The 15,564-nt window shown below is 44.0% G+C and overlaps 1 protein-coding gene across 1 annotated transcript; it reads left to right on the top strand.

Moving 5' to 3' along the window:
- Positions 1-15,232, top strand: LOC128758064 (SNF-related serine/threonine-protein kinase-like). The gene is made up of 10 exons (XM_053863845.1): positions 1-32; positions 113-319; positions 463-696; positions 4,394-4,666; positions 4,860-5,078; positions 5,253-5,499; positions 8,858-8,999; positions 10,264-10,476; positions 11,821-11,955; positions 12,100-15,232. Exons 4-10 carry the CDS (start codon positions 4,544-4,546, stop codon positions 13,274-13,276), a joined length of 2,256 nt encoding a protein of 751 aa, XP_053719820.1. The 5' UTR covers positions 1-32; positions 113-319; positions 463-696; positions 4,394-4,543; the 3' UTR covers positions 13,277-15,232.
- The last annotated feature ends 332 nt before the right edge of the window (positions 15,233-15,564 follow it).

The following is a 15,564-nucleotide window of genomic DNA, read 5'->3' on the forward strand; positions in this document are numbered from 1 at the left end:
AAGGCCATCCTTTGAGGCATAGATGGATCCAGGTTGGGGTTGTTATTCTTGACTTGCATGCTTAAATTGGGGGTTTGAAGCCCTGTCTGACCTCCACCCTTTACATTTTCAGCGTCAGAGTGCCACAGGGGTCCTTGGGAATGTGACCCCTGGATTCTATATGGGACAGTGTAGGATATCTTCATTTCCAACACCTCAGCTGGGATGTGACAAACTGACACTGCTGTGGACTGACACTACTAGGACTGGGTGACAAGTTAACGTGTCTGGAATGCCAAACGACGGATGGGAATTTGCCACTTGGACTCTTATTTGCTCAGTAACTATATGCCGCTATTGTTTTTGCAATCGAACATATAGTATGACTCCGTTTTAAGATGGAGCCACAACAATCTTATGTAACATTCTTTGTACAGCTTACGCGGTACGGTCTATTTTGAGCTGCGTGCTTTTATTTTGAAGGACGCACCTGCCATGGTGTCGCGCTACGACCAGCTTGATTGCAGCAGAAGCCCCAGCAGGACTGAGAATGAGAGAGTGAAAGAGGGCTGAGTTCACTGGGTGACACGTTCATCGGCGGGAATAACACAACCAGCGTGTCCGACGAGGAGCGGAAACCAAGCGGGGAGCTGAATCTGCCACAGTCCGTCCGAAGCCCCGCAGTGATCCCGGGAGCCGCAGGACACCGGCTCCGAGGTGAGTGGAGCGCTTTTAAGGGGCTGAGAATGATGTGTGCGGGCCTCGTCTGAGTCAAGTTGCCTGGTGCTTAGGAGAAATGTTCCATCTGCACCGAGTTTAACATGCTGCCTGCGTCTGCACGCTGCTAATGGCAGCTGCCTCCGCCAGGTTTGTTATTGTGCCACTGGACCCGTCCAGCGAGCACCATCCGGCCCCGGCCCGTTCCTAATTTAATGATGACACATTCAAGTGATCGAGGAAATGGCACTACAGTTAAAACAGTGACACGATTTCAAGTCTCACTGTCCACCATTTACATTCAACAGCATCAAGTTATAGCTGTGATAAAGACAGCACTGATCCATGGTTCTGTGTGACCGAGGTCAAAAAGCCTTGTATTATGACATAAGACTTCTTAACTTAAACGGACGGGCAAAATAAGAGAAGGCCAAAGAGGGGTGAAAAGTAAACAACTCTCATGCTTACATGCTGAGGAAGAGGTGGTGGTTTCTCTGTGTCAAACGGCAAATTCTGGAAATCGCTCTTACACTGCTCTGGCGCATTCCTCAGAAACAAAATGTTGATGTATTGGTCAGACAGAGTTTGGTGTCTTTGTCTTACAGTTTCAATTTGAAAGCCATTAATCCTTCAGTCCACGCTTAAGTGGTAAGAACGAGATTCTGGGAATGAAGAAGCAAAATCTTGTTTAACAACACGCATTTAAAAATGTAGTGAGTGAGGAAAAATACAGATGCCCTTAAAAACTATTATTATTGTTATTCTTGGTTGTTGTTTTTACGTTTAAAGACATCAAATTTATGAGAAAAAAAAAAAGTATGGCTGCAAAAAAAAAAAACAGTAGTTGACTGGAGTCATTTCCTCAAGATCCATGTTGTGAAAGACCAAGAAACTTGACTTTATTTTAAGTTAACATTGCGACTAAATAGTGTCATGTCAGGCCATTTGACAATCGATTTGCAAGCTGTACACCAGTGGGTTGAGAACCATATTTTACATCCTGGTTTTGAAAACAAATGTGGTATTATTTTTGTCTCTGCTTTTCCACTGGAATTTAATTTAATGAGCCTCTTTTTTCGAATGTCTTGGTTCTTGGTGGTCGGCCCAGGTTGCGATTGCGATCATTGGTCCCTGTTGCGTTGCCATTAGATGCAGTGCTTTTGATGTGACGTGATGAAAATGATATACCTATACACCAGAGCTCCACATTTACCCAATTAAGAAGGCCATAGAGTAAAATAGAAATGCTAGGCAGTCCCACCAACACAACCAAATTGTGGATGTTTTTAAAAAATGCATTTATTGATGCTTTCGAGCATCACGGTGCAATAATTGAGATGCGTCTATAAAGCAGTTTCACAATGAACAAAGTTAATTTAACAAAAAAACTACTGTGTTGTAGATAAAACGTGTGTTCTGAATATGCTTCAAACTGGGTGTTGGGATACAAACTGTCCTCATCTACTGTCTCATGATGACACTGTTGCACTATTGCACAAACAAGGACCTCAGTAGTTAAACTGAGAAATTCTGATAATTTGGGTGATGTTAGGTGGAGGAAAAAGGTCACCTACTGAGTACACTCACACAGACTGTTACTTAAGTTCCAGTGAAGTTACTCGTACATACATACATACATACATACATTCAGTTCAGTAAATGTGGAACTCATAGCAGAAACACCAGTGTTGGTCTTCTGTGTTTTTCTGCCAACGGAGGGACCGCTGATGCAAATCGATAAAGAGATTTCCTGCAGGCACGTTCATTGATCGGTTCAGTTATTCTGCAGTACTCGAAAAAGTTTTCAAGCGTTGACTGTTGGAGTCAGCTGCGAGGTGTATCAGTCAGAGTTAGTTACTCTTCACATTTAATGAAAGAAACACCTAGGCAGTCGCAAAGTTTTGTGATTAGCATGAACTATGATTATCACCCCCGGGGTCATGCTTTGTGTTATTGGTTCACCACAGCAGGAAAGTGGAACGTGGCTTCTTCTATCCAACAAAGAGGCTATGTTTCCTACAGATTTGGTTTGTCTGTCTTTGTTTACAATAACTTGACAAGTTATGGACGGGTTTGGATGAAATCTTCTGGAAATACAGTATGTGGAATCGGACACGAAACAAATGATTCCATTTTTGGAGTGATCCGGATCTCAGGCTTAAATATTGTGTTTCCAGGGTTCGTTATGGTAAGAACGTGTGGCAGCTGATCTTTGCTTCTGTCACATGTAGGTCATCAGAGGCCGCTACACCTACTGCCTCTTCTATCATGCTCACTCATATCTGCCTTATGACTCTATAACACCAACCCCAGGAGCTGTTACATAACTTTGGCCTGACAAGCCACCATGAGCATTTTCTGTTTGTTCAGCAATGCAAACAACTGTGGGTGATTTCAGCTTGGTTCTGTCTGTTACGTGGTAAAAGACGGAGGCCCAGCCAGCCAGGGTGGGGTTGATGTTAATTCCTTGGTTGGACCGAGGACAGGACATCATCAGCTCATTAGCACATTGAGGCCTTCACTGATCCCACCGTGGAGACTTGGTGTGACTGTACTTGCTGATCAATCCTTTAATTCGTTTTCAAAGCTCCTCATTTCACTGTCTGTGAGAGGACGAGTTCAGGGAGATTAAAGTTCAAATCCTTCACACAAAAGCCCTCAAATAGGCCTTCCTGGTTTACATAACCAGCTTCGTGCGTCCCTTCACAAAGATCCTGCCAGAAGAAGGCGTGTTGCACCAACAACGGCTGTGTTTTGTGCCGTCTCTGTGAATCCAGGTGAGGCAGACACGCCTAACGCAGGATCACCTCCCTGGAATGTTCGCGCCTGCGTCACTGTATTTGTCAGTGTTCTAGGCATGCAGCTGTCTCGGTGAAAGATTGAGAGCCGTGCCTTTGCTGGAGGCTGTTGTTTCATCATAAATCAAGTGTGGAAACACTCACTCACCTCATACCAAAAATCTTATCATATGCTTTTCCCAATTGGTCACGGGGGTTCTTATGCATTTGACATGGCAGAATTTCCCCCCAAAAAACTTAAAGTGAGAGGACTCCCCAGAGTTCATGCACATTATTTCGTTGAGATCACTGATGTCTGTCAGTCACGGCTGCTTTGGCATAGTCATATATTTCCTGGTACGACCCTTTGTTGTTGGTTGTATTCATCTCTATTTAATGGTGGTCAGCACACCATATATAGAAGTTGATGGATGTAGTTAAAAGTCCACCTTTTGTTGCAAGGATCCAATCTCTCTACATCTACAGTATTATTGTTGAAGTCATGACCAAGTATAGAGTTTTCTCTGTGTTGCCAGGTGAGTCGTCACACTTTTTTGAGATTTGAGATGGAGGCATGTGTTAAATCTGAATGGCAAACATCAGAGTCTTGTGTGACTCACAAGCTTGCTTCGATGGAAAATTGCTTCGCCAGAAGCAGCTGAATGTCATTCTTGTGAATCTTTGACTGAAGGCAGTGTGGTGAGAGCAGCACTCCCTGCTGTGATCCAGAAACTTCCAAATCCTCTGGAAACATGGATGATTACATGCTTTGCTGCATATTGAAGCAGGAACACGTTGGCACTTGTGTTGGCCTCAGAGTGAAGCTCTTTTTAGGAAACTGGCCCGAGAAAATGTTTGGCGGGTTTCTCATTGTGAGCATTTGACTGTGTTTGATTTATATTTTTGGAATTATCCCTCAGATTAAAGGATGGCTCCACTGGAAACAAGATCATAGTGAGACACATCTCCAACATCAGTTCTGAGCACCAGGACCAACAGTGGCAGCAGGAGATGAAGGTCTGACTGGAGACCAGTGGGTGACAGAAGGCACGCCACATCTGCCATCAGCCATGGCGGCCCTTAAACGGCATCATGACGGGAAGATTGCTGGCCTGTATGACCTAGACAAGACACTGGGACGCGGACACTTTGCTGTGGTGAAATTGGCTCGCCATGTTTTCACAGGGGAGAAGGTATATGATGCTGTTTTCTGGGTCTGAGCTATTATACGTTCTAAGTTAAAGTATGTATCATATTTGAGAGTCTGAAACAAGTGTAGCACAAGTTAAGTCTGAACACTCATGTAGACGTCACATATTATTGGAATGTGATTGGGAAACTATTAGATTGCAAAATGTTCTTCAACAGCTTTTGTGGGTTTTCCAGGTGGCTGTGAAGGTGATTGATAAGAACAAACTGGACCCGGTGGCGCGTGCTCACTTATTCCAAGAGGTGCGATGCATGAAGCTGGTGCAGCATCCAAATGTGGTGCGTCTCTATGAAGTGATCGACACAGCCAACAAGCTCTACCTCATCCTGGAGCTGGGGGATGGAGGGGACATGTACGACTGCATCATGAAGCACGAGGGCGGCCTGAGTGAGGAGGTGAGCCGTGTGTTGGTGCTTTCTCCTGCGAACGAGAACGGGTTCAGTATAACAATCTTGCAAAAATGGAGGTCAGTTAGTTGAAAGTTGGTCCACCAGTCTAACACCTGTTATTCAGCTAAATGTAAATAAACCTGTAAAATTGCTGCATTTTCATTTTTGTGTCCTTCAAAGGTGGCCAAGTGTTACTTCGCCCAGATCGTCCACGCCATCTCCTACTGTCACCGGCTCCATGTGGTCCACAGGGACCTGAAGCCGGAGAATGTGGTCTTCTTCGAAAAACAAGGAGTGGTCAAGCTCACTGACTTTGGCTTCAGCAACAGGTTCCAGCCCGGGAAAACTCTCAACACTTCCTGCGGTTCTCTGGCCTATTCAGCTCCGGAGATCCTGCTGGGGGATGAATATGACGCCCCGGCTGTGGGTAAGTCATGGGGTTCAATGTATTGCTGTCATTTTGATGCATGTATTTTAGTATGCAGGCTCATGACATGTTTTAAGTGAAATGTAAATATTTATTGATGAATCCCTGACTTTGTCCATTTCAGGCCACCATAGATCAAGCTACTTGGCAACACTGCACTTAGCTTTAACCCTTTTTATGACTGTTCAGTTGTGCTCTGAGTGAGTGCTTCTGGGAGGTGTTGACCCTGTAATACAGTTTCAACGGAAACAACCGGACTTGTTTTACCGTACGTAGTTGGTGCGACGGGCCATATTTATGACAGTTGCTCTAAGTTGTCGCACCTCTTGAGTTGAACAACCCATGTGTGTGGGACTTGAGAGATGATGAAATATGGATGATGAAATGCGGAATCCACTGGTGCGCTTTTTTCATTTTGCATGACAGTGGTTGATGTTGTCATGTCATCGCAGCTGTATTGGATCTCATACGTTACACATCATTAGACTGAGCAGGTGTGTCGACATTATTGCTGTGTAGGTATTACAACTTTGTTGGCACAACAGCTGTGTTGGATTACACGTGTTGACACAGCTACGATCTTCGTTACATGAGTTGGAGTTCATTCAGCATGCAGTTGGGTTCAAACTTCAAACTTGCTGTACTCGATTCACATTTCTAGATGGCTTATTATTGTCTGGCTCGGTTGGGAAACGTAGTTATGTGCTAGCTCCCGTCGTCCACTTGACCTCCAGCTGCTTCTATCAGGTGAAGTCAGTGATCAGCTCAAAGTTCAGAGGGCGTCAGTCAGCAAGTGATTATTATCCTGCATGAATGTTCACCCTCTTGTTGGAATGTGAATCCAGTATATCTGGGATGGTAAAGGTGTCTGAGATAAAGCTGTCCTGCATAATAACAATTCCATTTGAGAGCAACAGGGGTGGGTAGTTACATTACTTTTTTTCTTTCACTTGAATTGAATTAAGTGTCTCAATCTTGCTAAATGTGAAAGTAGAAGTGAAAATAATAAGTAGTCCAGGGACTTTTTAAAAATCCTTCTTATTGAACAAAAAGTAAAATTGTATACCGTCAGAGTCAAAGGGTGTGCAAAGATCTTTGGTGTATTTCAGTGTTTACCATGGCTAAGAATAGATTTGCTCTGGTCTCAGACTCATCAGCTCTCTGCGCCGAAGCCCACAATCCTCAGTAAACCTCCATCACCTCTGTCAACAGTGCTTTCCACGCCTGCTGAGGCACAGCATCAATATTAGATTGTAGTGGAATTGGAATGAAGCAAGACAAAGCATGATGGTTTGGAGGGGTGAGTCAGGGAAAAGTGTGAAGGGATTACAGCAGTGATGAAACTGTAGCCTCCATTCTATCTCACAGACTGCAGAATATTACGGATTCAGAGGCACACCCTTCTTTTGATGGACCTCTCTTGAATTTTCAGATTGGACTGTGTGTGGTTGCGTTCAAGGTCAGCCGGCCTGTTAAATCCAGTTTGACCCTGATGTTTTGTTTGGAGCATCCGTTTTGCTCACGTGCTCTTGTTCACTCAGCTGAGATGAAGCTCCATTCCGCAGCAGTGCGTCTGACACTCGGCACATCAGCAGAGCGGACTGATGTGGAAAAGGCTCAACGGCGTCCAGAAGTCCCCAGGGTTAACCTGACGAGGGATTACATTGCCGCTGACAGTACAGGGTGCTGAGTTTGGACCAGAGCATGCCAGGTGGCTGCGAGCCCAGTTTGTCTCAGAGATAAAGAACTGCACGGTTCTACACTGCTGTGTCTGATTCTGCTGCTCTTTTGAGGAAGTGCTGAGAATAATCCCAGGCTGAAATTGGGGATTCAGGAACAGCTGTAAACAGAACCAACCAAAGCACTTTAAGATAATTCTGTGTGGCACTCTCCAATGCTGAAGTGCTGTGTGCTCTTCTTTTTCAACATCTGCATTGTGTTGGCACATTATTCTTACTGCATTACATAGCAATTTGGTTTTGTCTAAAAGTGGACACAGTTCATCATGATTTTGGAGGACTTTTTTACACTCGCTGGTCATGCAACATATATGCACAAGTGGGTCAGTTTGATTCGAGATGTGGGAAGGACAAGAAAGATTGGTAAAAGTGACTTTATTGTGATTTTATTAGGTGAATTTATTGGGTTTTCTTTAGACAAGGCAAAAAAAAAAGTAAAAATATTTACTTCTTTAAATATCAATTCACGCAGATTATATGGCGTCATGTGCATCCAGGCATGAAACTTTTTTTTTGCTCTTTAGTGCAGCATGAAAGAAGAAAGGGTTTCACTTTCAGTTGTGAATTGCACTTTATCAAGTGCATGTTCTCTGCTTCTACTCGCAATCTGGTTGTTAATAGTTAAAGTTACCTGGGAGAAAGAAGTTTGATGACACTAGTGCAGGGGTTGCGAGAGGGCAGGTGCTAGTATACAACTGTGTGGGCGGGAGTTTGGATGGGTGAACTGGAAGGCTGCAGCCCTCACCCCTGCTGCAGTGGTGTTGGCTCCACCGGACAGGCGCTGTTCCTTCTCCATGATGTGAGATCAGTGATGGAGATTATGATGTGTCGATGATAAAAAGCTTATTACATTAATTAGTATCACATTAGTTACATTAGCATCATGTGAGTTATGACCAATACTTTTTGCCATGAATGGAGGGAACTGTAAACATAAAGGCTCAGACCTGTTGTGTCCCACTGACATCATTTTGTTTAGATTGTTAGATTGTTTAGATCAACAGCTCCCAGGAATGTACATTCCAAGTGAAGCTGGATGAACAGCAGAGCTGGAAAGTTGTGTATCTCAGGATGAAAAACGTGTTACTATTTTTTCATATTGAGCTCAGACTGACTGCCGAATCTTCTCTATGATAACAGCGTTGAGCGGGGCTTTTCCACTCCCACTGCTGATTGTTCAATTCTATTATTATAAGCGGGTAGATCTAAACCTTCTGCCTGTCCTTCCAAAGTGGCCGTGACACAGATAACAGCTTCATGCTATCATATTTCCTCTCAGTCAGCATGTTCCAGCAGAATGTGTGTCAGTGAGCCATCCTGAACGCAGCCACGGTCAAAGCCAGAGGCTACGGAGTCGTCCTTTAAATTGCTTAATCGGACAAAAAGAACTGTTCCATGAAATTTGTTTGAAGCGGTGAGGGGGAGGACGTGCTAACCCACTTTCTGAGTGTGTGAGAGGACGGGCCATCGCTCGCTCGCATGGTTATACAGATGTTGTGTGTGTATTTCTGGAAATATGATGCACGCTTCACTTGAGGTGAAGTGTCTTTTTTTATCTAGGTCATTTCAACTCACGTCCTCACATCTAACATCTCCAATGCCCATCACTCTCTCTGTAGATATCTGGAGTCTTGGGGTGATCCTCTTCATGCTGGTATGTGGTCAGCCCCCCTTCCAGGAAGCCAATGACAGCGAGACCCTCACCATGATCATGGACTGCAAATACACCGTGCCACCGCACATCTCCCTGGCATGCAGAGAGTGAGTAACACATGCATTTGAGGGCACGGAAATGGAAGAGGTACTCTGCAGGTGCTGCATATTTCATGTTTGTAGACGTGTGAAGAAGAGGGAGAAAACGCCGCTGATGTCTCTTCCTCCTCGGCCTGCTCTAACTCGGCGCTGTAGAAGCATCCTTGCGTTAAGTGAATCTAATGTAGCCTTCAAATTCTGCTGCCAACATCGTGAGGGTTCAGCAGAGCTCAGCTCCATCATTACAAATCGATTTCAACTCAGTTAGTGTTCTTGAGCGATGAGGATGAGCATCACCGGTGGATCAGATAAGCATCTGTAAAAGCTATGTAATTCACTATTGCCACCACCTGGTGACATCATAATACACAAATCATGCCTTTGTCTCTTACCATTTTTAAGCTAGAGCCTTTTGAAAGAGTGATATCAAAGTGGAATATTTCTTTGAAAAAGCCCAAAGGGTTTACTGTTTTGCAAAAGCCAGTCTCAAACGTTTACTGCTGTTAGATTAAATTAATAAATGAAATGAGATGTCTCTTTCCTTTTAGTTTTAGTCTATTCTTTGTGTCAAGCTTTTGTTTTAGTTTTTATCAGTCCCTTCCAGACACTTTCTGGTGTATCGGTTTTCAGTCGACAAAAAGTCTGAGAATTTTCGTCTTATTTTAGTCCATCTTTGGTCGGCAAAGATTGTAATTATCTCATTGTAGTGATGCAATTCTATTTAACACCTGTCACTGTAGTAGAAGTACTTGGGGGTTTGGAAGAATCCCAGAAGCTTGAGACACACTCTTGACAGACCTGGTTAAACAACATTTAGGATTTGGTGTTGGTTTTTGTTCTGTTTATGTAGATTAAAATTAGTCACCAGAATAAAATTAAAAACATTGGAATGCACCCTGACTGAGACAACATTTCACCTGCACTTACAGCCTGTCAAAGACCTGTTTGGAAAATTTAAAAAAAAACAAAGTATTGCCTGAGTGTTTTGTCAGGGATTGATTATTTCAAATTCTAAAGAAAAATAAATATGTCTTAATGGGAGTATAGCTTGATTAAAATTCCTTCACAAGAAAGTTTAAAATGGGGAAACAGGTGTGAACGTAGTGGCATACTGGAACTGCAGTGTCAAAGGTTAAGACACAAGGCTATTCTGAGGGATTTTGGTGACTGATTTATGAGATATATATTTTGGCTTTATAGTCATAGTTTGGGTGAGGCACCTGTCACTGGCTAACTTGTTTCCTGTTGTGATTCTGATCTGCCCCCCTCTCAGCTTGATCAGCCGCATGCTACAGAGGGACCCAAAGAGAAGAGCTACTTTGGAGCAGATTGAGTGTCATGAGTGGCTCCAGGGTGTTGACCCCTCCCCAGCAACCAAGCTGTCTACCCCACTGGTGTCCCATCGCAGTTTGTCTGAGGAGGAGCACGGCTCCATCATTCAGCGCCTGGTGCTAGGGGCCATCGCTGACAGAGACGCCATCACTGAGTATGTCAAACTTTCAACCACATGCGCTCCATTGTTACCGCTTATGTTGCAAAACCATGTCAGTGTCAGCTACAGCGCCCCGATTCACCACCACTGTTGCAGCCAAGCGGCATTTGCTCTACGTTGTCTTGTCTACTCTTGTCAGAGTATACATACATACATACAGAGTATAAAATACATTTATGTATTTTAGTAATGTACTCTATTTAAAGTCTGGGTTCAAGAAGAGTTTTTTAATATGATTCTCTTCGCCTTACATGGGGAAACTCAAGATTCTCTGTATCCATTAACTTTTATAGTTTGAAAGGCTGAAAGACATGCTGAAGTTTGAGGATCACATGGTGACATGTTTTTTAAACCACTTATTGTCATCAGCACACAGATCCAATAATTATAGCAAATTCTATTTCTGACACTGTTGCTGCACCATAAGCCAGCTGGTTTTGTTTCCGCATGATGCTGTCTGTTGCTTCATTCCAAATGACTCCTGTACTTCCTTTGAGTACAGCTGGTTGGTGGGAGGGGAGGGTGTGTTCACATGCCGTCGGAATTCTCAGAGATTCCATTAGAGTATATGAATTCAGTCCATCATTGCTCAGTTGAAAAGCAAACTGGAAAAGAAGTTTAATCAGTCGTGCCATTTGTGGTTGCCTTCTTCAAACTATGATAAAGATCTTGAAGAACATGACCAGTGCAGCAAGTCTTCAGCTGGTGAGCGGAGGGTGTAATTAAATCAGGTAACCAAACCCAACGCCATCAATTAAAAACAAGTCGCAATTAAAATAATGATTTCACAGTCGTGGTATTATTATAAAGCAAAGCAGCACATTGTTTTGCGGTTAGTGCTGCAGCCTCACTGCAAAACACTGGCAGTTTTGATTCTAGCTGGAGGCAAGTCAAGTGAAGCTGACTGTACACTCTCTCCTTGCTTCTGTGCACGTCCTCCGCCTCACGCCCAAAGTCGCCGTGCAAGGGTCCAAAGATGAGCCATGAATGGTTGCTATGGATTTCATTTGTAGCTGCTTCTCAAAGCTCTTGACCTCAGCTGGAAGGCAGTAGGACATGCTACAAGAGAATGAAATCAGATTAAATATTCCAAACAGGATTTCATGCCATTCCAGCACCACCTGATCAGTTGATTCTGGTTGGTTCAACAAGATTCAGTTTTTGCTCTGCTCGAAATTGATTTGTGTTCCCTTTGGTCCATGACAGAAAACATCCCCCTCATGGTGGCAGAAACTGTGAACCATGTAACTACACTGAATAATTGTCATCCGAACCTCCCGTTCTGTTCTTACTGTTGTGAGCGTGTTGATGATTCTCTCAACTCCTTTGTGCACCAAGGGCTCTAGAGTCGGACCAGTACAACCACATCACAGCCACCTACTTCCTGCTGGCTGAGAGGATGCTTCGAGAAAGACAAGAGAAGGAGCAGCACTGTCAGACTCGATCACCGAGTCCCAGCAAGGCTCAGTTCAGGTAATACGTGAAATGTATTTTGAACTGCGTTCAAAATCACCTTTAGTTAAAACGTCGAATGTAGCAAGCCAACACAACACATCGCTAAAGATTCCTCTCTCTCTCTCTCTCTCTCTCTAACTGGATGTTCATGATCTCACACAGACAATCCTGGCCCACCAGAGTTGATGTTCATCAGGACGTCCATGATGGCCTTGGAGGCCCCCCGATCTCCCACCCTGGGGGGCCACAGTCTCCTGCTCGCAGTGCTGAGAGTCTTCACAAAGGCCCCAGGCCCAAAACTGCCTTGTCAGACCTCAACCAGCGGCAGGAGAACCACACGCCCTCATCCGGCCTGCAGGAAAGAGGAGCACGACCTCTGCCAAAGCCGCACTCCAACCCCTTGAGACTCGGATCTCTGTCCTCCGTCTCCACGGGGAAAACTCGGAGTCCGAGCCTCTTTAGTGTGGAGGAAGACGAAGAGGAAGGGGATGATGTGTGTCTGTCGCCTTCTTCATTGTCAGCTCAGGTGGTGCTTCGGTGCAAATCTTCGTCTTCGGCCGGGAATCGGCTGACATCCCGTATGAGTGCTCCGGTTCTGAACCAGATCCACGAAGAGGAGACAGAGGAAGAGGACGTGAAGACGGGACTAGGACCACCTAAACCCAGCCTAAGCCTCAATCTGACCTCCAGAACACCACTAGCACTCATGTCATCCTCAAAGTCATCTGGTCTACCAACCCTGACCCCCAACTCTGAAACCAGCGATGAGAATTCAGATGGGGCGCACGAACCCGACTCTGTCTTGGGGGTAAGTCCAAGTGATGTTAAAGAGGAGGTCAACAGAAGTGAGGGAAGTCCTGCCAGCCCTGGATCGGGTTCGGCGCAAAGTAAAAACAAAGCAGCCAGTGGTCTGGTGGAGAGCCTGAAGATAATGAGCCTGTGCTTGAGCTCGCAGTTCCACAACCTCACCACTGGAGGAGGAGTGGGGGGCAGTGGCGCTGTTGCTGTTGGGGAAACTCACGAGCGCCCCATGTGGAGGATGTGTATGGGTGGCTCTACCGGCAGCCTGGACAAAGTTTCGCTTTTGGGTGGCCCCTCACCGAGGGGCAACCTGTACCAGCACCAGCCCCAACTTCCTGAGGCACTGGCGGACCCACTACTAGAGGGCGCTGGCTCAGCTACCCTCAGGCTAAGTGAGCTGGACTTGGCCAGAGAGAACCACAGGAACATAAAAAACCGCCAATTGCCTCTGCGGGACAAGACTATCAACATTCACCGAAACCCAAAGGAGAGTCTGCTCTGTACACCGGCCCCCCACAGCTGCTGCCAAGTCATTTAGGGCGCCATCGCACTCCCTCCTCACCTCTTCTTTTTTTCTCCTCACTATGACACGTTTACTTTCTGAATTTATATGACTTAATTTTGTTCTATAATCTAGATCTCATATTGTGTCACAATGTTTTTATTATTATTTAAAGTTTGACTGCAATAAAGATGGGCATTTTTTATTTTTTTATTTTACACTGCGTTTCGATAATGAACATATTTTACAGTAAACTGACCTGTCCTGTTCAATGGTGCATAAAAAAGGACTCTGAACACAGTTTGGACACTCTTGATGAAGCAGACGGCTATGAAAGGGATTTCAGTCAAAATAGAAATCATTTTTGCTATTGTAGACTTTGCAACTGCTGTTTTGAACAAGACCTGTTCCTCTGTTTAAAATGTGCTGACACCATTTGTAGCTCATTGGGCTTCACGTTCCATGGAGTTGTTTGAGAGTTTGAGCTCGTGCTGTCGAGCTGAATGCCTTTGAAAATACATACAAATCCTTTATCAATAATATAGCCCCTCCCACGATGAATAAACATATTTTGTGATATATTAATCGAACGGCAACTTGTCCGGGACTCAGAAATCGTCACTTGAGAATTGCATCACATTTTATTTTGTGAGTAAACTGTATTGGCTGTGACTGTTTTAACTTTTTGTGCTATTTGATTCACTACCTGCAAGGCCACCATGAGATAACCTCAAAGTGATGCTGCCTATCTTATATTATCAATGCTAATTTAAATATAGATTCCCCTGTTTAGCCCATGAAGAGGATTTTTTTTGTAGTTGTGTGTTGGATCACTGTGTTTTATTGCACTTATTTTGACTAAGAAACATATAGCAATGTCTCAAAATATTGATTTCATTTTGACTGAAACTAGTGTTGAGTGAAGCATTGAACAAATGGGTTTACAGCATATCACTGTTTTTATTTGTATTTATCTGGGACGAGTTTGTAAATATGTGAATATGCAGTTTGGAGTGCTGTTGTTTTTGGCTGTGCAGTGGTATGGCAGTAGAACTGTGTACCTAAACACAAGTTAACCAGCGCTGGGTTTGTCGCTTCGCAGCAGAGCAAGAACACTGCAATATAGTCAACATATACTCACTGCTGTTTTGTAAATAACAAATGCATCGTCGGATTAAATCCATGGTCCACCACAACTTTGGGTTCGGGAACATGGCTCCTGAAGAACTAGGAATAGGACTGCAAAAACCTATGTGGCTAGGTAACAAGTGCAATTTTAAGAGAATTTTCAGGGGCAACATAAAAGCCCCCACAGTATTTAATGTTTCCCACCACAAACTACAATTGTGCGATTCACAAAAACAACTGCTATGCAGTGAATTTGGCTTTAATATGTTTAGCCCCAAGCAAAAACAGCTTTATGTAGTATAACTTTAAATAAAACGTGTTGGAGACATGTCTACTATTCTACTAACTCTTGTGCTGACTTGATGACACTTAAACATGAACAGAGACATTTAGCTTCCGAGGCAAGTTATGAACACAAAAGTAAATCTTCCATGTGTTACATTGACTCACTGAGAAGCAGCAGAAACTGAAGTATGCTTCCTTGAATTCTGCTGTGAGGCGAAAGAACAGCTCCTGACCGTCATGGTAGCCACTGTTGTAGCATATTCCAAGATAGAAAAGATGAGAGGGGTTGAATAAATAAAACAAACAACCACCTCCCCTTGATCTATTGATCTGTATATCTGGATGTGTGAATCCTTTCACTGGACAGTGCATGCGTTTCCTTCTGTAGCATTGTATTCTCTCACAGTGGTCAGTAGAAGAGTGTACTGGTCACCTCACAGTAGCTGCAGTGCGTTAGTGGCAACCACAAGAACAACACGTGCCATCATTCCTGTCTGAGCATTTATGTACTGTATGTAAACTATAGAGATCTATTAAAGCTATCTGATGTGAGAAGCCGCTGCTGTTTTCACTGACTTGTGCTCAAGTGTTTACCTTTGCTGCTGAAATTTCAATGGGTCCGCCGAGAATTACATTTATCCGAATTATTTGGGTCATTTACAGTCATTTTCTTGTGTTCTTAAATGGATATGCTTTGTTGTGTAGCCAGGGAATCTTAAAGGAGTAGGTTTGACTGTCTGGTGAAGTTTTGACCTCTGTAGCTGACCTCATTTATGAGCAACTGTAATAGGTAACCCCCAACTTGAATTCAACACTAATTTCAAGTGTACAAAAAATGAGATCACCTCTAATGCATGTCAATATTATGAAGAAGATGCTAATGCTAAAATTAGCCACCTACTGTATTGTTA

Source organism: Synchiropus splendidus, chromosome 4 (genome assembly GCF_027744825.2).
Source record: "Synchiropus splendidus isolate RoL2022-P1 chromosome 4, RoL_Sspl_1.0, whole genome shotgun sequence".
Classification (NCBI taxonomy): domain Eukaryota; kingdom Metazoa; phylum Chordata; class Actinopteri; order Syngnathiformes; family Callionymidae; genus Synchiropus; species Synchiropus splendidus.